General features: G+C 38.4%; 1 protein-coding gene across 4 annotated transcripts in view; it reads left to right on the forward strand.

Annotated features, from left to right (window-relative positions):
- Positions 1-22,425, forward strand: part of RBMS3 (RNA binding motif single stranded interacting protein 3) — a 710,128-nt gene that overhangs the window by 87,160 nt on the left and 600,543 nt on the right. For 3 of the 4 annotated variants that reach the window (XM_065055125.1, XM_065055127.1, XM_065055126.1), the window contains one exon: positions 19,842-19,910. In XM_065055125.1, the coding sequence (XP_064911197.1) occupies positions 19,842-19,910 (69 nt within the window). Of the gene's footprint in view, positions 1-16,911; positions 17,223-19,841; positions 19,911-22,425 lie in introns of those variants that run through there. The other variant, XM_065055128.1, reaches the window with a different exon arrangement.

Consider the following 22,425-nt stretch of genomic DNA (forward strand, 5'->3'; position numbering starts at 1 on the left):
TTTTAAAAGATGGTTAAAGGACACTCTGCCAGGGATAGTCTACAACTGCTTGATCTCAATGCAGAGAATGGGGCAAAAACAGCCTTTCAATTATTTTCCAACTTTTCTTTTGTAAGATACTAAAAAAAGCAAGAGGACGAGGCTAATCAAGACACAACGAAACAAATTTCCAGTTGTACCCGTGAAAGGAGTGTACGTGTGCCGAGGCTCAGATCCTGTACAAGTCAGCCCTGATGTGCCATTGTCTTTTTTGAATGATCGTATCGTAGATGTTGCAACAGCTGGTATTGATTTTCAGAAAGAAGTTCCTGAAGTTTAGTCTGCATAACTGAGGAACAGAAAAGAAACAAGCCAAAAAAAGCATTAGCTTCTCAGAAATATCTCTGAAAAAAGAGACAGCAAGAAGTTTTAAAACAAAGGACTGTGCAGTATGAGGCAACATGAGTAGAAATGAAGGGAACAAGAAGGATAATTTCATCAAGAAGTGAAACAGTTGGTTAAGGGGATTGTAGTAAAATATTCTACCAGCTCAGCTACTGAACTTGGTTAAGATGTAGACCGTTCTGAAATTGCTATTATGGCACTTGCTTGAAGGTACAGTAGAAAGATATGATAAACATACATAAATGTGGGAAAACTTCAAGCGAAGTTCAAAACATCAGGGAAATGTTTGTGAGGAGATGCCTGATAAATTACTGAACTCTTCAGCAAAGCAAGGAACTAGGAAAATCTCACAGAATAATGAGGGAAGGAGCATATAGCAGCATATTATAGTCAAAGTACCAAAGAGTGGATATGTAAGCAATCATAGCAGTTAGCAAACTTAGCAACTGCAACTATTATACTTTTTCCAGTGACATGCAAACTCTTCCCCATTGCAATATAGAAGAAAATTAGATGAGTGGTTGAGTTGGAGACTGGATTTCAACCTGAAAATTTAACCCGTCAACTGACTTTTCACATGAGGGTTAATTATTCAAGAGAACATCAAATGGTTTAAAAAAAAATCCATACATTTTCTGAAATCATGTGACATAACTCTTTATAAATTACTCTGGAAAATCTTCCTGTGTCACAGTATGCCAATAAAGATAATTTTATCAAGGTGCAGCATGTACAGCTAAATCAATGTAAACTTGAGCAAACTGTTTGATAATAAATAAATGTCAAGCACATTTGTATTATCTTACCTCTGGTATTTGACTGGCCATTATGCTGAAAAATGTAGATGGATACAAAACAGGCACTGTGATACTCAGAAGCTGTACACTGGAATTATTTAGACTTTGCTGGTTGCAGAAGTCTTCCAAATGGCAAAAGATCCCCCCTATGTAGTTCAAGACTGTTCAGCATCATAAACATGAGCTGGTTATCAATCAGGTGTAAGTAAACAACAGATATTGCAGCAAGAACCCCCCAGGTCCCAGCTCACACGTTATTTTAGGAGGCAAAGCATACAAGCGGTAATGCACAGACTTTGCAGTAGTTCATGGGTCAGCACAGATGTATAAAAGGAAGTGCTGTCAAATAGCCAAAATGTGCTTCCCTTTAAAGGAGACTTGATTTTTCAAAGATCTGCAACTGGAAGGCTAACTGACAAATCTTCAACTCAGAAGTTATTTCTGGGAGAGAAATAAAGTGCCTTAAAAAGACTACGCATTAAGTGGAATTAATTTATAACAAATACCAGAATTCATCAGAGTTTTCAAATAATTATGCTTTATCATTAAAGCTATTCAGAAAGGAAAATGGGAAATATTTGCTGGGAGTTGTGAATCAAGTGAGAACATCAGCCATGACAGCTCTGCCATGGGGCACTTGGAGTAGCTCAAGAGAAAGGCCCACAAAATGAATCTCTCTAATTGAACTTTATGCAGTGCGGGAGATAGTACAATATTAAAACAATTCTGGGAATATGTAGAAAGCTGTCCAAATTAAAAGAAAATAAAAAAAGAAAACTGGCAAGACCTCATTCTGGCCCTAAGCTACTTTGGATGGCAAAGGAAAGAATCATCCTGGAGTTAAGGATCTCTTGTGTTTCTATAGTCCTTGCGGCTATAAAAGGTTTGTGTATGGAATATAACTATTTCATCACTGAGTAATATATTACAGGGGGTAACTAGCTATTACTAGTTCATTTAAGAAAATACTTTCAAAAGGCACTGTGTGCCAAAATTGCAAGACTAAATACATTGTATTGTAAAAAAAGCCATTAATGATTGCTTCCTGGAGATGTGCATTATAGGTTTCAATTTGTAGCTACAAAGCAATGAAATTTTCAGTACACTCAGAAAATTGTACAGTGTATATTAAGTGAATTGAAGAGTTGGAAAATGGATATGAGTGTTCAATTTTTGTAGCCACACAACTGTGGAAGAACCAGGGAAAAAACACCTGCTTTGACTTGACTCCTGAAGGATAATGGTAATGCAAAATTGCTCATTAAAAGCAAAGCAAAACAAAACAGAAAAATCACACAAATACCCCCCAACTTGCTCAAACGTGTTCAGCACAGGCTTCCTATAAGCTACCAGAATTGCTCAAGTACTTATAAATAAAAATGAATAGAAATATTCACTACCTTTAAATCATTGCAGGCTGGGCAATCACAAGCTCCCTTGTCACTTCAAAAAATGACCTGCTTAGAGTAAATTGAAGCACTTTGATAGTTCAGATAGCTGTACAATTCACATGCTCAGAGTGGTGATCGCCTTTAAATTTAAGCACTTAATTTAAGAGCTTCAATAATTTTAAATTGCTATGTGCCACTGAGTGACAGACAGAGACTCAAGTGCTATAGCATTTTTAAAACACTTCGGTGTTCTGCTTAATATTTTTATTACAGGGATTCAGAGGGTGTTTCTGTAGTCAAGCATGGAAAGTGGAACAGATTTCAAGATTAATGTAGAAAAGTAAGAGACTTTCTGTTTGTCAAAACTCAGAGCAGAGGAGGTCTTCTCTGGGGAACGTGCAGCTCCTAAGCCTGCGCTTGGCCTTTTGGCTGAACTGTTTGACCAACGTTCTTCTGTGGGCTGCAGCAGAAGGTAGAAAGAGAGGTAATGGCGTTTACATGGGCATCAAGAGGCTTTTCTGTCTATTTACTCTCCCGAAAGAGCCTGCCCAGGTTAGGTTGATTTCCATGAGGCATTTCTGCTTAACAACTATGATGTCTGCAGAAGCAGCTGGGAATGAAAGCTTTACCGTTATTTGAATGCTTCCCCGCTTGTGGGTTCAGACAGTTTTACCTGGCTGCAGGTTTGTTCATTTGTTATTTTGGTTTTACTAAGCTTCAATTTGATGACAAGATAAATCCTTTCCGTGTGCTTTTAACTAGCCCTTACAATGTTCATGTTGATGAAGTGCTTTGCTGAAGACTGGGCTGTGGCTGCTGTGGACTCAGTCTCAGAAGGCAGGAGAAGTGCAGAGCATACCACAAAGACCCTCACAGCCCCAGAACTGTCTGGCTCCAGATGTAGGCATCAGGATTTTTGAGCACGATGCAAAATTCAGACTTCAGAGATGATGATTCACAGGTGTCGGACTAGGAGGGATTCACTCCAGCCTCATGCAGCCCGGCTGACAACATGTACCGCTCTTCAGGCTGGAAGGGGAACGGAGCAGGGAGCAGCAAACTGCAGCCTCCAGAAAGCTTGCAAATTAAACACCAAGAATTAAATCTTACCTGAAAAGCCTCGGAGCAATTCACTAGAGCTGATACCTTGCAACCTCTCATTTAGCAGTACAAGACCTCCTGAGAGGTAAATGTGAATAGTGTCTTTCACTTCCAGAAAACTAGAATCTGGCTCACAGGGATTTTATTATTGAGGGTGCCACTTTAAATGCTAATCACTATTTGCAGGCTCATTACAGCTTCAGACTGGACTCTTCAAAGGAATGAAGGGGTATTATGTGTTCATCTACCAGTGAAATTCAAACTCCTTTGAAAATCCCAGCTTGAAGGTACAAGGACACAAGCCAAATGTGAGTTAAGTAATTGTTTTGCCAAGGTCTCTTTCAGTATCCGTGTCTGTGAGTACAGTCCCAGTTTATACGATGATCTTGTGTTGGTGTAGCAAAGCGGGACTTAAGGGGTGTTATGAAATCTGACATCAGTCCAGCGTCACACAGCTGGAAGAGAAGTGGCTATTCCTTTGAAAGAACTGGAATAAGCTGTACTGGCTGTGCACAGAATCATTCCCCAGTACAGTGTGCTGAAATACCCACTGCTTAAAGTGGCAAGTTAGAAATCCTGATGTTAAACCTATTAATGCAGCCAGTGTACATGCATCGTAGCGGACACAACTTTCATGTTATAAGGAAAGCTGGCCCGCTTCAACTGCGGGTTATATTTCTACTTGCCAAGTACCCTGACACAGGACTTGGCTTAAAACAGTGCTGGTATTACGCAACTGAAACTCTTCTGTACGCTTGGTGAAGGACTTGTTGGGGCTCCATTGGATCTCTGCCCTCGCTTTATTATTTTTTTGGTTGACCTTAAGCAGCTTGTGTAGGCTGAATTGTGGCTTTTCTGCCACAATCTGAACAGCCAGATTAAATTTTAAACTAACCTCTCCCTGCCCCACTGCCAAGTACTTGCATGGATTTATACTGTGTTTAAGTACCCTAAAACTCTGTTGAGCAATGTCTTCCATTTGTAATGAATATCAGCTCGCTTTCCTTCTTTTTTCTTTTTTCCTTCTTTTTTTTCTTTCTTTTTCTTGCAAGAGTATATGTTTTTCGTCCTACATCCCAGGAAAAACTGCTTTTCCTCTGTATTTCAGCTCTTACTGTGATATTCTAGACAGCTTGTACTTTGCGTCTATGAATGTGAGTTTTTCTGTGCCACACACCTGGCTTCCTGAAATCCAGCGCTAAGGTGTTTAGAGCTACTTGTCTGACTCAAGAGTTGCACCTGCTGACTGAAGCTTACATGTAAGGCTGTGAAAAGCTTCGTACTCCACCTTCCAAAGTGCTCAGGTGTTGAAAGCAGGCTGCCAGCATTTTGTGAACGGCCACGCTGATGGTGGTCAGAGAAGTCAAGCAATGCGAAAATTGACTTGGCATTTGCATGTGGGTGGGCCTGGTGGTCAGCTTATGTTTGTCACTTGTCTTTGATGTGACAAGGTGTTAGAAATCACCTAGTGCACATCTAGGGAGTTTCTGCCCACAGTAATTGCAGACACCTGGAGATATGCTCGGAAGCGTCAAGTTTTATACTTTTCTATTTTCTGGGGGGGGAGTGGGGTGTTAAATATAAAGTAATTGTGAACAGAGGTAATGAGATTATGCAGAAATGTTATTTCAGAGGTTTGGATATTTAGGGAAGGGTGTATTTCCCCCATTTTCTGGTGAGAAGTCTGGAGGTGAGTATGGGAAAGAACTGTGAAGCTTGCAGATTTTGGAATAATGGTGTTGCGACCTTCTTGATGGCTTTTGCCTAGAAACAGGAGACAGGCAAAATCTTTGAGTGAATTTATCAACCAGTGCTTGGGACACAGATGGGTTGCTTTCTTGTTTTATTTAAGGAAAAATCAGTAATCTCTTGACCCTGAATTTCTGTTGGCTTCCTCTAATGTTTCAATATGAATTTGTGATTTATCCATCACAGACTTTCATTTCTTGTGTTCTTTCTTTATTAATAAATTTCCAGGTGTTCATTTACCTGTTCAAATTCTTTTTACTGAAAATTGCTGTCTGCAGAAGAGTTCTTACTGCTTGAGTAATTTACTCTATGAAGTCCTGAATGGACTCTGTAGCCCGCAATTACAAATTGTCACCGCAGGAAAGAATATAATATTAACTTTTATAAGTAGTATCTGCCAGTTACTTCACAGTTCACTTTTGATGCCACATCTATAATGCTGAAGGACAGTGGACATACCTGACTAGCTCTCTCACCAGCCTGGGCCTGAAAGCATTGGAAAAACCTGCATGTAATGGGAGAAAAGACCAGTGTTTTTACAGAAAAAAAAAAAAAAGGCTTATAATGCATTCCACACAACATATTACTTCTGTTAGTTCTCTAAGTCCATTAGTCTTGTCTATAACAAGAAGCATGCTGCAGCTATCTTGTAGAGCAGCCTTTTAATTTTGAGATGCTCATTCGACTTTCTCAATCACTCACAACAGGTGCTGTCAGGACAGAATTGTACCTCTGCACACCCACGCCTCTGTCCTCCCATGGCTGGAGGAAGCACTTGGGGTTTTCCCAGGGATGTGACTTTGTCATGGAAACTGCACTCCTTACCAGTAAAATTGTGAACATTTTTAATTTCCTCATGGGAAGAGGAAGAATAAAATTAATTCCAAAGCTGAAAATGTTGAATGGTTTTCCCAGACTCACCAGTGGTTTATATAACAGAATCTGTCACTTCAGAAAATTCATAACCCAATCTCTCTTCATAGCACAAGCAGTCTTATAATTTAACAGCATAAGAAAATTCAAGAATGCCAATGTGGACACCCCTGTGTTTCACTGCAGGAAAGAATTACAGCACAGTTCTCAGGAATTCTATTGTGCAAGAACTAGCAATAGCATATAAAATGCTGGTATTCAACTAATATGCCTTTCTTTTACACTATGTCTCAATTGAATGAAGGAAAAATACCCAAACAAAACTGTACTGTATTTTGATTATTACAAAATCATGGTTATGTTTTCCATCTAAATCATTTTAGCAAGCATATACCACAAAATCACAGAAAATACTACACCTATAAATAAAGATAGCAGCACGAGAGGTGGCTGAGTCAGTGTGAAGAATAACAGGGTTTTACTGGCAAAAGGGTGATATTTTGAATACTCATAATTTATTTACTCTATCTATCTTAAAATTTCAGCCCATCAATTATACATGAAACTGAATACCATAGCAAAGAAGGGGACTAAAAGGCAAGTACTCATTTCCAGCGCTAAGGTCTCAGTCTTTAAACAAGACCTGCTCCTTAGCATACTGGTGAGACAGATGGATAAGTGTTGGTAGATAGAAGATTTATAGTTTGGCATTATTTAACTTCTCCATAATTTGCTTGTGCTAGTGCCCTTGAGACACATTTTTTCAGAAAGTCTGATTTTTCTACATTTATTCTAGTAATGGTGTATTGAGAGTTGTTAAGGAAATTAAAGTCCCATTTCAAGCCCCAGTTCAACAAAGCATTTCAGTAATGCTTAACTTAATGTACATCTTTAATGAAATCCTATTTAACAAAGGCAAAAAAAGAAGACAAAAAAAACCCAAAGGGTGCCTTCAGAGGGTCTTCCCCACATGGTTAACGTGAACAGTTGAAGCGTGTGGGGTTTTTGTTAACGTGAACTTCGAAATGCTGCCTATATCACGAACTCAAGAGACTTATTTAAAGAAGATATTACCTGTTGTCCAGTGTGCTTGTGCGGTGAAGCAGGCAGAAAACTTGATTCATATTTTGGAGCAGAATATAGAATGAACTGGATTTATCATGCTTAGGGGAAGTGCTTTGAGACCAAAAAAAGAGGGTGTTTTGCAATGAAAAAGAGCCGTTTCTCAGCTCACAAACTTATTGGGCAGTTAGGTGTGTTCCCCCGGGACATCATGGCATTGGAGCCTTTGCTGAAAAGGCTGAAAAAAGACCTTGTCTAAGGATGAATGGAGAGACTTCCATCAAGCTAGCAGTTGAATCCCTTGTATCTTTCTGTCACTAGTAATACTTCTTCTCTTAGTAGCATCATCTCTGCTCCCTGTTCTGGAGCAACTTCAGGGGGCTATATTGAAAGTAAATGACTGTTTTAAGAAGTTTGCTTAGTACGGTCCTGGGTCCTGTTAAGGAACTTGCAAAGTTTTGATAGATAAGTCTCAGGTTTGGTATTGGGGAGCATAAGCTGTATTTCTGGATCTCCTGAGCAGATTACGTGATACACCTTTAAGTTTTCAAAGTAAAACACCACTAAAAATAGTAATGTCCACCTCACCTTCACCAATAAATGGAAAGCTGTTATTTACAGTAGTAAGCCCAGGTGCAGTTATTTTCTTCATACAGGCCATCTTCATTATGAAAATTCATTCATATTCAGCAGGAAAGTACCTGGTGGCCTTGTGTTTTGCCACCTGGTGTGATGCAAGATGAAAATCCACAGTTTTACCTGAGAAGACACTCAGGTGACCAATAATGACAAAAAGTAAAGTAACTTTCTGGCTAAGTAAGCTCAGTTTCCTAGTTGTTCATGGAAGATTTAGGAATAAGAAATTAAAAATAGCCATCAAGTATAAAACACAAATCACTTTGACAAGAATATTTTTCCAGGCAGTATTTTGGATCGTTAGGGAGATCAGAATATATGTAAATCCCAAGTTGTGTTAGAGAAAAGCAGCAAGTTTATTGTATTTAATGAAAATTCCCTTGTGATAGAAATTTAGCACGGCGAAATGAGTTGTTTTTACATACAACAGTGTAGGGAAAGCTCAGACTCAATAGCTTGCTTAATTAATTATGTCTCTATATTTCAGCATATGAATGAAAGTTTTAACAGCTTTATAGAAAATGTATAAATGTATCTGTAGTGAGTCTAAACAAACACACATTAATATGTAGCTGATAACAAGAAGCACTTTATGTAGTAGCAAATTGTTATTAAGCAGAAGAAAGTGATACTATGTTGATATTGCACTGCACAGTTCATTTCACCACATTTTTATTTTAACTTCAAGACACTTAGAACTTCTCCTGGTTACCTTTTATTAAGTTTGTCTGAAGAGGGCAGCCTTTCCTAATGCACTTGGAATTTTCTTAATTTGGCAAAGTTACTGTATGCTGAACTAATTGACAAAGGACATGCTCACAATCCCAAGTTTGCCTCTCATTATTGCTTGTGTTTTCCTTGAAGTCTCTCTCCACGTATATTTATTGATCAGCTCCAAATAATATTGTTTTAAATATTTGACCTCTCTGCTAAAATACAGTCCAATTTCACTTACTTTCTGTGCTAAATGAATGGAGACTTCCTGTGATATTTCTATAAAGAAATTAGAAGAGAAGGTTATTAGGATATTTCTGAAAATGTGAGTGGTGTTTATTCTTTCTGCAGTCTAGAAATAAGTGTCTTAAGTGCTAAGAATGCATATGAATAACGCAGGGAAATACCTGTCCTTTTATCTTCCATGTTTTCCATCATGAGTTCCTCTGCAGGCTTCAAAAAGAAGTGTTAGCCTGAAAATAGACAGTGATGTTACTTTTTTATTTCATTTTATGCTTTAATCATAAGGAAATATTAAAAAAAAAAAAACATCTTACAGCAAATTCCTGCATTGCAGTGTTACCAGGGAAGATGAATGGCTACTCCACATTTAGCAATTAGTGTGATAGATTTAAGGGCTCTTAGAAGAATTTATTGCCATGGTGTGCCTCAATCATGGTGCAGGGAGGTACATCTGAAGAAGCTGGAATGGTACATTTTCACAGTTATTGCTGCTCTAGCCACTATGTCGCATCTCTCTCTTGCAGGGGCAGCCAGTTTTGAACGCCTGCCTCACTTTCTGTGGCATCAGAGTTTATGTTATTGGGTGACAGGCCTGGAGGAGCAGGAGTGCAAGCTGAACGAAGGAAGCAAGCACAGGGGCTCAAACAAGGAGAACCTAAAGGCTCCTCCTGGTAGAAGAGGAAGGCAGGAGGAGAGAAAAGGTGTAGGATTGCCTTGAGATAAGCGAGCATACTGTTTGCAAAAGAGTATTATCTAGATTACTAGAATGTCTCTACAAAAAATTGCATTGCTTGGACAATAAAAGTGATAGTGTGGGTCCTGTGCAAAACAGTCAGATGTGTTCTCGGTAATTCTCTGTGGAAATGTCTGCAACAAAATGAGAGTATTTTACGTGCCCAGGAGCATGGCGAGTTTGCTGTGTCTGACTGACAGGTAGTAAACCTTGTACTGCTTCACAGTCACCTAGGCTGCCACCCATGCTAGGTGCATTATGCTTGCATGGGCTACAGTCAAACCGCAGCACAATGTCACCCCTTCAGCTTGTCAGCTCCTTGTCGCAGCTGATGATTAGGCAGCATCAGTGCTAATCTAGTCAAATGATCCCTTTTTTACTATGGTGATTTCCCCACTGTCACAAGTAGCAAATAATTGAATTTCTTCCTCCCACAAACTGCCATGTACTTATGCTGCTGAACTCATTGCAACCCAAGGTCATTGCCTGATAGAAAGCTTGCTCAAAATCTTATAATTACACAGCTATCTATCTGGTTTTATATTCCTTTAATTTTTCGTGTTATGTTTATTGATCTAAAACCACCCTTTTCTTTCTACCTGTCTATTCCACAGCAGCCACTTGCTCAGAAGTCGAGGCAGATGCTTTGGTTCTTCCCAACCCTAGACTGTCCCAATGACTGGACTTTTCCGAAAACTATGAGGCTTCTTCCTCTTCCCACCTTAGTGCTGGATTGCTGTGAAACACAGCAGAAATTTCTTTGTCCCCCTACTGAGAAAGCACTCAACTTTCTACACATCAGACAAACAGTTACATGCTTGTGCTATGGTCTTCTAAGATATCAGATCCTCTCCCTGCAGACCGAAGACCCACTAGCATATTCTTCCTAAATCCTCTAAGAAATTATACCTTAAATGTGTTTCTATCAGCATTTTGTCTTGAGACAACATCTAACTGAAATTGATTGCTTGTTTTCATTTTTTTGTGACTAATCTTGGTAGGGAACATCATGCTCTTTGTCAGACACCGATACTTGCTGTCTCTTACTTTTTCTTCTTTTAATGAGTATATGTCTGTAAAAGGTGTGGAGGTTGGATTTTTGAGGTTGTAATGAGAAGAAATGTACAAATAATTCTCACATTTCCTATGCATCCCTATTTTGAAATTAGAAATGTGACTTTCTCTTTCCACACCTTGTGAATGTTATCAAAATTAGGTTGTAAAAAATTTTACTAAGTTTATTGCATCCTGGCCTTAATAATTTAGCAGGAAGTGCCAGCATTTTTCCTGAATGTCTGGTTGCCTTTTGAATACCTTAAAAATTTGATTCTTCTGAGAATGACTCATTTATCTAGAAAACAGCCTTTTGTTGCTCTCTTTTATCTGTCTCATCATTAAAGAGATGATTACAGTACCTCCTTCACCTTTCTTTGATTGCATTGTTTGCAAATAAAGATTTTTATTTTTGTACTTTCCTGAAACTTCATGATTCATTTCCTTGACTCCCAGTACTGTAATACATGTAAAATACTCTGATTAGTACATCTACTGTATACCATCCTTTACTTCAATTTCTGCACTATTGTCTTTGTCTTACCAAGGCACTTTGCTGTTTTGGATTTATTATAATATTAAATGTAAGCACAACACTGAATTCATATTATCTTCAGTGAAATTCATAAAAGAAGGAAAGATCCCCCCACACCTTATGCAAGCATCCATTGCTTTTATATGTGCATTTGTTCCTCTAATGATTTTTGATACGCTCTGTAGCGTATCACTGAAGGTCCCCTACTCAGTGTCTGTCTTCTGCATTGTTATCTTTTAACACCTCAAACCTGATATTACTCAAAGATTCTGGGTCAGTTTTCCTGTTTCTTATCTGCTTTCTTAATTGCATGGGTATCTTTCTCAGAATAGCTGCTGGAAGAGAACAGCCCTCATTACCATGAAATTCTTTTACATTCCTCATGCTGTTCTTTTGTCTCAAATCAAAGTATACCTGCTAATTCCATTTTGGAGACCTATGCAAATTTCTGAAGAAAGCCACATCTTTCAGTCCTACAAAACTAATCGCATTCCACTGTCTTTTTTTTGTAGTTAGTTCCCTACAGTTCCTTGTGCCCCAGTATTTCATTTGCTCAGGAAAATGGTGAGAGTCTGAAGGCCATAAAAGATGTCATATGTTCCAAGTTCTTCTGATAATGCATCTTATATTTCATTCTGCATTCTTTCAGTAGGAGTAGACGTCCTGGTAATATTAGTACTGTTGTGTTCCCTGACTGATTATTTAAAGTTATTAATTGTTGATAACATAATATAACGTCACTTACTACTATACTTACTTCCTACCTTGTAGGCTTTTTTTCACAGAAGCAGCTGCTAACTTTTAAAAATCCACTTTCTGACTATATTGTCTCTCATACGGCTGTGATGTGCTCCCCTATTCTCTGTAGTGCTTGGGAGAGCTCTTGACCTGAAATCATTGAATGATTCCATATTCTCATTTTTCTTTTTTTCACTGAAGTTGAAATGATCTCTCCTCCTTATCTTACTGTGTGTTTTCAAGTCTTGTGACTTTTTTACAATTTCTTAATTGTACATTTTATGGGATAAAGGTGCCAACTTTAGGTCAACTGCATCTGGAAAACTTGAAGGTTGTTCCTCTATCTCTTTGCAACTTATCATCAAAACCCCTGGCTTTGGGAGAAAGTGCTGACTGCAAAGCAAATCATGGTGTATGTAGGATCTCCACAGAGATGAGAAGTCCTTTAATCATATTAAAATTCCTAAGAAATAAGTTGTTGCTTGTCACCAACAGTAACAGTTATTAAGCTTGTTTGTGATTCAAGTACGCAGCACTTTTGTTGGCCAATACAAATGGGAATGGAGGACGAATGAGTGGCTAAAATATTGTTGGCTAAAGCTTGATCAGTCAGTTCTGCGAAGGTAGATGTGGTTTGAGGTGGGGCACAATCTATAATATCAGTTCTTATTTGATTTGTGAGATAGAAAGGGCTTGTGGACTTCATCCCCATTTAAAGATGTACTTTGAAATTTCAAATACATTCATTATTAGTTTTAACAATCAAGTTGGATAGGGGAGGTCATGAAGTGAAATTTTTTTTTGTTCAACACAGAACTCCTGGTTGATAAGTGTAAAGGGAGTTTCTAAAGAGAGGATGTTTTCATCCCTGGCTTTGTGCAGAATTTTTTTTCTCCTTCCAGGGTGCCAAAATATCTGTCTTAACTTGGTGAACAGGAGTGAACAAAGAGAAAAAAGAGGGAGAATCACAGTGTCATGACAAGCCCTACACTATGGTTCAGAGCCCATGTCAAATTGCTAAACTGTCAAGAATCCACTGTTGGGGTGAGTAATGGATGAATTATACTACTTTTGGCAATTTCACCTCAAAAATTATGAGTCACTGTTGATGACCAAGAGGAGACAGTGGATATAAAATGCAAGTGAGTACTTTGAGTGAGTGCCTGAGTTCCTATAAAAATGTCTACTGAATCCATTTGCTTCATCAAAGCCCAAGCTCACAGGTTCAAAGAGATGTGCTCCTATGGTTGACAGCTCAGTCAATATCTCTCCTGCTCTGTCTCTTCCTGTCATAACATTGATTTCTGTAAGCTAGAGGAAGTAATCCTGGATGACATTGTGCAACAATTTTAAGGAAAGTTTGTTTTCCCACCGTGCACAATTTTTTCATACACAATATATAAATGTATTTCATTTACAATTTACTTACAAACTTTACCTCTCATAATTCTCTTACATTTTACGCCCTGACCACTGTAGCCAAATCAGTTGCTTTTTAATGCTTGCGTCTTGATTTTACACTTTTATGGGACAACATACTTGATGATTCTCCTGCGTCATCTCATCACTGCAAAACGATGATGTCACTTTGACATCTGCTATTAACTCAGCTGCCAAGCTAGCTGAAGAATGCATCATGTGCCCCTTGCATGGAAGAGAAGACCATACTGTCATGCCATGTCCCGTCATTCCACTGCTGTCAACACCGCTACATTAGGTTTTGTGTCCTAACCCCGTGATCAGCAATGTTAGCCATTGTGTGGTACAAACTGCTGCATAGCTGCAATGAAATGATGTTCCTGTTATTAATCTAATTATTGACCTTTTCTGTCTTCATTTTTCTGCTTAAAAAAAAAAAATCACTTTCTCTGGAATTTCATAGTGCTAGTCTCACTAGAAAACAGGTAGTTTTCCAGGCATTTCTGGAGGATTTTTAACTGTGAGGAATGAGAACCTGAAAATTAATTTTACTTCTATAGTATTAAATAAAACACGGATCTTTAAAGTATTTGCCATTTATTTTGTCTTATGTCCAGAGCAGCACTAGCTATGAATTTCCAGCATAGTATTGGTAGTGTTGAAAAGGGGGATGAGGTTTCGAAGGGAGCAAGGACTCATGTATATTTATGGCACAGGAGTGGAAATGGCTTCATGGGTGAGTGGCACAGCTGTAATGAACAGGCTTCAGCAAAGTTTCTCTCCCCATGGAACCAGATATGGTACCAGACTAGAAGCACAGAGAGACCCTTTCTACTGAGCTGACACCACTGATCTGTTGAGATGACATTTGTGAGGAAGAAGCTATGAAGGATTTAGTATCTTTAAGTGTGCAGGGTCTTGCCCCATACAGAGAATCAAGAAGGCTGAAGGGTGTCTGGAGCCAGACCAGAGGCAGGGATGGATTGATATGTAGGCATGAAGTCTGTGTTGTTTCAAGGGATATAACTGGTTCAAATTTCAGACTCTGTAATTCCTCTAAGCACCATTTTTGATCAGATAGAATCAGTTGTCATCTTTTCTTTTTAAATTGCATACAGAAATTAATAACTTGTCATTTTATATAATGTGGTGTTGTGTAACAGGCTCAATAAATAAAAAGAAGTAAAACTCAATAGTTCAAAATCCACATCTCTCTCAGCCTAGTCTGCTACAGTTAATGGCAAAAGAACTTCATCCACTATTTGTTTCTGAAAGTCATAAAGGACATTATAGCCCTGTATAGTCTGAGAGGTTAAAACTCTATATTTCACTTGGGTTTCTCTTAATAAACTCCTGCTGCGAAATAAAATAAAACAAACAAGTGAATCCAAAAGCCTGTCAATAAATAGCCATCAAATATGGTTCCTTTTTAACATAACATTACTGGCTTCTCTTTGCAAAAGTGACAGATATGCAAAACTCCATGAAAAAAAGAAAGCAAACTTCAAAGAAAGAACTTCTGTGCCTTAACATCTTACCATGTTCTCAGATGTCACTATTATGTTGTTCAGCAAATGAATTTTTAAATTTATGGAAAAATCAGGGAAATTCCATAGCAAATAATATGAAAAAAAAAGTAATCTAGATATTAGACAGTGCAAATTATATCCTGAATTTGATGTCAGCCTTCGCATAAACAGCTGGGACTCTATACTCTTTTAAACAAGCAACATCTCCAGTAAAGCTGATGAGCAAGATACCTGCCGAATGCCAGTAAGACTTTTGGCCAGGGAATTGAAGAGCTGAGGAATTTGTAGTATATCATGTAACTATAATTGTATTCCCAGAGAACTACAGGTAAAAGTCGAAGTAGCTTTTTCTGATAAAAATGTTTTTTATATGATTATGTTTAGTATTATTGTCCATTTACTTTCATATTGTATTTTCTCTACTTACAAGTAAAAATATTTTCTCCTTTTCTTGCCCAGCCAAAAAAATTCTGACTGAGTCCTGAAAGACAGTACTTCATGTCTATACCAGTGAGCTGCATATGAGAGATTAACAATGTTCATAGGAGTTCACAAGGCAGTTCAAAAGTACCCTAATTACATAGCAAATTTGCTACCATAATAACTCTTTAAACCCTACAAGAGGACAAATTGCCTAAGTCCCTTGGTAGGAAGGAGGACAGGAAGTGCGGGTAGGTTTAATTTCACCTAATGTTAGCCATCCAGCGTTAGATGTCTCAATCAAACTGGCTGCTTAGCCTCTGTCTCCAGGGAGAGGATGAAAAGAGGCAGGTGCTTCCAGACAGTAATTTATCCCATCTTAAGATACTTTTCCAACCTAATGGGATGAATTGCCATGCCCATCAGAAGGATTTATAAGTTTATTTTGTTGTAGAACAAGCTACAAACTTTGGCTTTGTTATCAGAACATATACTCTTTTTTGCTTTTAGAAATATTGTCAGAGTAATGACACCTGTAACTCTTTCTTTGTGCTCTGCTTTCCTTATTTTAAAGTGTGGCTTTACATTGAAGCTCTCCTTGACTGAATGAGAAATTATGTATGGACTTTACATGATCTCATATTGTATACAGACATTAATAGCCTTAGCCCAAGAATGAAACAGTAACATGTATTTTCAGGAGCTATACTGTTGAGCCATACTCAGAGTTACATGTATTCTGAAGTGTTTTGTCCTGGCTTCTTGCGATATTGTCTACTGTGCTCAGTAGTAGGAATCTTCTGAGAAAACACTTTTCTTGCAAACTGCATATAAACCAGCAGCTTTGTACATACACTGCATCATTTACTCTTATCCGTGCCACTGTATTGCTATGAAAACTACTTTTCACCTGGTCTTACTGGGATTTGAGAGCAGCCTGATGCTTCATCAGCGTTCCTCATGTTCAGGCTTGGGTCGGCCGTGTGCTTGGAGCACACATTACACCTGAACCTCCACCAGACTTTCTCCTCCTATACTGAAGTATAAGCCCACCAGCCTTCCTCCCTCTCTCTTTTCATAAAATCCATCTCAGATACCAAACCCCACATGTCCAGTTGGCAGTGTTATTGCTTTCAGAAGTATGGTCTACTGTAAAAATTGTTACGCTTTTCCAAAGTTTTCATCAGAAGTTAATAGGTCTTTTAAAGTGACTGGTGGACAGCTGCAGCTCTGAGTTTAACCTCTCTTCACAAGTAGGGGGAATGAGGAGGAGGAGGAGCAAGGACATGAGGAACAGCTTGGGCAAGCAGGTAATTACAAGTCAGTCTTAATTACTTCTTAATAGTTGGAGAGGGGTTTTTCTACCTACACATGACTGCAAAACAGATTGCAGGCAGCAGAAATGAGCTGGGGGGGTAGGACTGGATAGAAAATTAGCTGAGAGTGGGGGCTTGCTGGAGGTCTTAGGAGAGCTGAGAGCTACTTGGTTTAAGTGTTTCAAATGATGCTGTCAGGGAGCTCTGCAAGACTGGAGAGGGGGTTTATGTCTAGGGCTTATACTAAAGTGCTAGTTATGCCATAAGGGAAGTCCTTAAATGTTCTGTGTATGTGCTGCTTCTTTCTCAAAAGGGAGAGTGATGAGGAAAGTGACTTCAGCTGAAGGAGGGGATGTGGCTTAAGGGGCTAAATGCAGCCCAGGTTCTTCCTGGTAAAATACCTGGTGAAAATGCAATACCTTGAGATCACCTTTTCAGCGCAAGCTGTGTGCAAAGCTATTCATCCAGCAGGGAGTGCGGCCTAGCTCATGAGTTTGGCTGCTAGGTGTGAAGGGTCATACTCCTAAAGGTAGGTGGTTGTCCAGTTTCTACCAATTGCAGTGAAATAGGAGAGAGAGTGTGTGTATGTGTTTGGAGTTTGTTCATGCATGTTATTTTAAGTCACCTGACTCAAATATTTTAATTGCTGAGACAAGCGGGGGATGTGGTCCAGCCTTCAGGTTTTTTTTCCTATTGCCTCTCAGAACTTGAAAAGAAGCTCAGATGGAAGTATTTTCTAGATCTTTCAGAATCTATTCCAAATGATCTGACATAGAACTTAGTGTGTGAGCAGTGTAAGCCTTTGCTCTATAGCCCAATATTTTGATTGCCTTGGAACATGCAATGTTCCTATCCATTGATCTATGAATGGAGAGAAAAAGAAATCCTGGGAGGATAGGGGAAATAAATGCTGATCCTAATCCTTTTATACTATTATTTTTATATTTTTTTTTAATGCCTACCTCTTAATCAAATTGGAAGATGGAGGTCAGCTTCTAAATACTTCTGAGGCTCGGTCTTCTCTTGTGAAGTTAGACAAAATTTATCTTTTGCCTTTGTCTTTGGAGGCATTTGTCTGCTGGCTGCCTGGCCTAGAAAGGGTTCTCTTCTTTCTCTGTAATACTGCGGTACTGTGTCTCTGTGCAATATCTTTCTTTGGGATAACCTTGAAAGTGAGGTGAAAGAGTTCAAAAGAATAAATGCTGTAAAGCAAATGTGCTTACTAGAGGTTACAGGTGTAAGTAATGAAGTCGAAGACTGCTATTTATGTGTTTAGACAGGAGGGGTATGCAGTTTTTGTTGGACAATACTAAAGGCAGATGTAGATTATGTATTTATTAATTAAGAAAGGTGTGTGGTGCTTGTGGAAAGGCATCCTGCTGGAAAAGAATTTCCAGATGCTTCCAGAAAAATTCCAGCTATCTTGTTTTTCAACCTGTTATTCATAGAATGACCAGTCCTCCTTCTGAAGCAGACAGAGATAGTTTTCATGAGTCTTTAAGAATCTGAAATCAACATAGTGTGCAGCTTGCCTTTTCTGAAATTTCTATCAAAACAAAATGTTATTGTGTTGTGTGGTGTATCTGTTTATTAATAAATGACTGTCCTTCTAAGGGTATCTAGTAGAAGCTAAATACACTATACAGTAATGCTAATAATTACATTTGTAAAATAACTGCTTTTTGATAGGCTAACACAAAAGCACAATTACAGCAATGGCAGTTTCTCATTAGTGGGAATTACATGCCAGCTTTAGAAAATGTAATGATGTATAAGCCCTAGTGGTTATAATTGGCATAGAAATGTACTATATCCTTGGGTGTTAAAAGCCATAAGCTATTTATTTCCATACTTACAAAGAGTGTACTGCATTGTGGTATAAATCTCCCATGGGTTATCTTACTTGCATTTTTTAGTGTAATTTATGTCCATATGGTTCAAATATGAATCTGTCCCCTTATTGGCATCCTGCTGGTGACATGATATACTGATAAATTAGTATCTCATGTCTGGAAAGCCTGTTTGAATTCAGATCTCATGAGTAGGTAACTCACACCTACGTGATATTCCTCATGCAGACAGCCCTAGTGTTACAAGGTTTCTGTAATACTTGGGCTTACGCAATATAGTAGTGGTATACTTACAAGATATTTGGCTACTGACTGGTGTTTTGGGGTGATTTTAGAAGCACTAATTCACATAAGCAAGGGGTGGATTTGGAGAAACTCTGTGTTATGCTGGACTCTAGCCTAAACTACGAATAAATGGCATAGGAGCTCATGGTATAAAATAATCTTGAAACGGGGGATAATGTGTATTAAAATAACTGATGGTGTTGTACTAAACACCATATTGCGTTGCTTCTGCAATATCAAAAGTAGTTTGATTGTAAGGTCTGTGTGTGACACATATGGTATGGATATTAAAATGTGATATGGACTTGAAAGTCCATGGTATGATCTTTTTCCTTAGTGCATCAGAAAGCAAATATAGGAAAGTGGGTGAAACAAATATAGGAATAAAATTAAAAGGACTGTTTTTACTTCAAAAATAAGTTGGTAAATAGCCTTTTTTTATCACCTATTCCAAAAATGTCCAGGTTTCATGTTTCAGTAAGGTGAAGTGATCCTGAAAGAACAAGTTTGCATTATTTTCTATGAGTAAAGAACAACTTTTGTAAAACTGGTATCAAGTATGGAATGAAACATGACTATGAGTTAGGGGAAAAATATAGATATAACTTCTTAGAACAGGCAGATAAACCCCTTTAATGATGCCTTTCTGGAAGAAATGTGAATTTAGAGCATGTTTGCTTAATCTGAGTGAATTACCCGGCTGAAGGGTAGATCTTTGTAGCCCTGATTTAGGTCAGGGTTCAGCATTTAAACTTGCAGCCTAAGCGATGTGCAGAAGTTGAGGTGAAAATTGAGTTTCTGAGGCCCAAGGCTGAGTAGAGCATGGGTAATAAATTCAGCAAACTTTTGTCTCTGTGATTTCCACGCTACTGTATCATATTTATGGTTTCTTGAGGTTTTTGTTTAGAGGTTTCTTTACAGTGGGAGTTTACGTGGTTGAGACTGGTAAAGTTGGCTGTGTGTATGATGGAGATGCTGTTGAATATCTGACATGCTTATCTTTTATTTCCCAGAGATCTGCAGCCAACAAGACTTCTGGTGCTCCTTCCTACAGCAGATGGTCCAGTTCACAGCCCCATCAGGTAATATGCCCTTGTCAAAAAGAATACGAAGCTCAGGTTGACACATGCTTCCTTTTAAAATGAATCTGTGGGAGGACTGGAGAATATTCTCTACCTGCAGTAACCCAACTAGGTCATGCTGATCTCTGAAGTTGTTGCAGGACATCCTGTGGCTAACTGTGAGATGCTGTTTGCTGCTCATGGAGAGGCTTGTGCAGCTGTGACTCCTCTAATGCAGTGATGCCTCTTCTGGGGCTTGTCAGGGGTGCTTATTTTGGCTGGATCCCCCGATCCTTTGAGTCTTGTCACTTGAGTGTGTTTGTCGCTCCTTGGCAATGCGTGAAGTCACGTTCTCCCATGCTGCCTTGCCCTTAGTAGTTGTTTTTCTACTTAAAACAACTGAGCTATGAAGTGGTTATGATGGCTAAAACTTTCAGGAAAGCTTGTTATAAACCCAGACTGGAATTGGAAAGCTGTTCAATGGTAGCCAGGAAGAAGTATTGTTGTTAATGATTTTTTTTAGTGTAAGAATTTGAATATTATTCAGGGTTTCTGTTACTTTATCAAAACCAAAATCAAAGCCAAGGACATGGCTTGCTTCGTAATCAAAGAATAGTGTATTTCAACTGAAGCAACTTTTTTAAAAAAATCTTCAAGTGTTTATTCAGTACTAATCATATTTAGCAGTTTTCTCCCAACCTCTACTTTTGTTTCTTTCTGACCTCTTTTGAACACACTATCTCTTAAAAAAAAAAAAAAAAAAAAAAAAAAAAAAAATTAAAAAAAAAAGGCAACAACCCCCTTCTCCTTGACACTATGAAAAATTTAAGTTACCTTGGCGAGCAAATTCTTGAATTGACATGCTAGGTTTTTGTTTTTATGAAGGACAGGTATATAGCAAGAGAGGAAACTTCCAGTAAGCTGAGATTTGGCCTTGAAAACTAAAGCCAAAGAAACTGTGAATTTCATTTGTATTCAAATTAGGGTGGGAAAGAATGTGGCTAAATGCTTTATGGGCCTTTAGGTACATATTTTACCATCCTTCATGTTTTAATAGTTCTGCTTCCTCATTGTTAAGAGTCTTGGGCCTCCACTCTATATAAATGTTCTTTTTGCTTGCTAAGGTTTCCATGTTTTCTTTTTCTTCCACTTTTTGAACATGTTGGGGGGAAGAGGGTGGTAAAAATGAAGAACATGTAGGCAGAAGGTTAATTCTTTTCAGTGGTTATTGCTTGCCCCGTCCTAGGAGATCAGCCAGTGAGCAAGAAAAAGTTCATGGAGTACCACAAATATGTACAAGGCTGAAATAGCAATGACTCTTCCCCTCTTTCTGTGTGTTTGACGTTGCTTGTGAATGGGAGACGCATTCCTCAGTCAGGAGGAGATCATCCTAACATATCATATGAAATGCAGTTTACACTCTACACACTTGATTTCCTTTTTGGAGGAGGGAGGGGGAGATAAGTACATAATAAAGATTGTTCACAGCATTAGAACCCTGTTAAATCACTAGCAGAGTTGAGGGATTAACTACCAGGAATGCTGTTTGAAAGTATGTCTAGACCATCCAGCATCTGCAGGAAAAAAATCGTTGTACTGTATTAAAGCATGTCTGTGTTACTTTCCTCTACCTGTGTTTCACCCCACACCTTTTAATCTCATCTTCCTTTGTCATTTATGCTCTAATATTTTCTTTTTCATCCTTGTTTATTGTAAGCCTTTGTCTTCTGTGTTTTGGGTTTAATAAGCTTATAAACTTGCCTTGCGGATATTACAAATACCATCACCAACTGTGAGGATGTATAGCCATGCTGCGGTTTAGTTTGGGAGACCTGAATACTGCTGTGCACTCTCATGAGCTGAGTGGCAAAATATTTGTATTGGATCAGAGATTTGTATTCAGCTTTGCAACTTGCCAGCATCTATATATAGTTTATTTAAACATTTTTTTGAAGATGGCTTTCCAGGAAAGAAAAAGATTAAAGTTCAAATTCATATTGTCTGCATTTGCTTCAGTCTCATGCAGTGAACCCAGTGAAGGCTTTTCCGCATACATCTTACAAGAATTCACACAGAAACCTAATATAGCTACATGGCTGAGACTTTTGATGCATGTAAGAAATGTTAAAAGTTAAATTGATTTCATCCTTCCCTCCCCCAAGTTTTCTTTTTTCATTTCCCTTGTCTGTGTGATGTTTGAAGGTCCATTGGGTGAGAGATTTGAAAGGGGTTCTGCAGGTGGGGTCAGTGAGTCACTGAAAATAACACACTTTTTACTGACTTGTTTTGCTTTATGCTACCCAGACATGCTTATATTTTGTACTGGATAAGCAGAAGCATGTTTATCTCAAATACATTATATGGGGAAGGTTTTTACTAAGTTCCTATTAACTCATTGCTCTCATAGACATGTGGAATTTGTGTGTTCATATTTTTTTTATGTGAAGCTGTTACTAGAATTTTTTTTTCATGCCCCTTGAGCCTGGGAAAGTGTCTTGTTGCGAGGGAGGCATCTTTAAAACTTGATTAAGAGGTT

The sequence above is a fragment of the Columba livia genome, chromosome 2, assembly GCF_036013475.1.
Source record: "Columba livia isolate bColLiv1 breed racing homer chromosome 2, bColLiv1.pat.W.v2, whole genome shotgun sequence".
In the NCBI taxonomy this organism is placed as follows: domain Eukaryota; kingdom Metazoa; phylum Chordata; class Aves; order Columbiformes; family Columbidae; genus Columba; species Columba livia.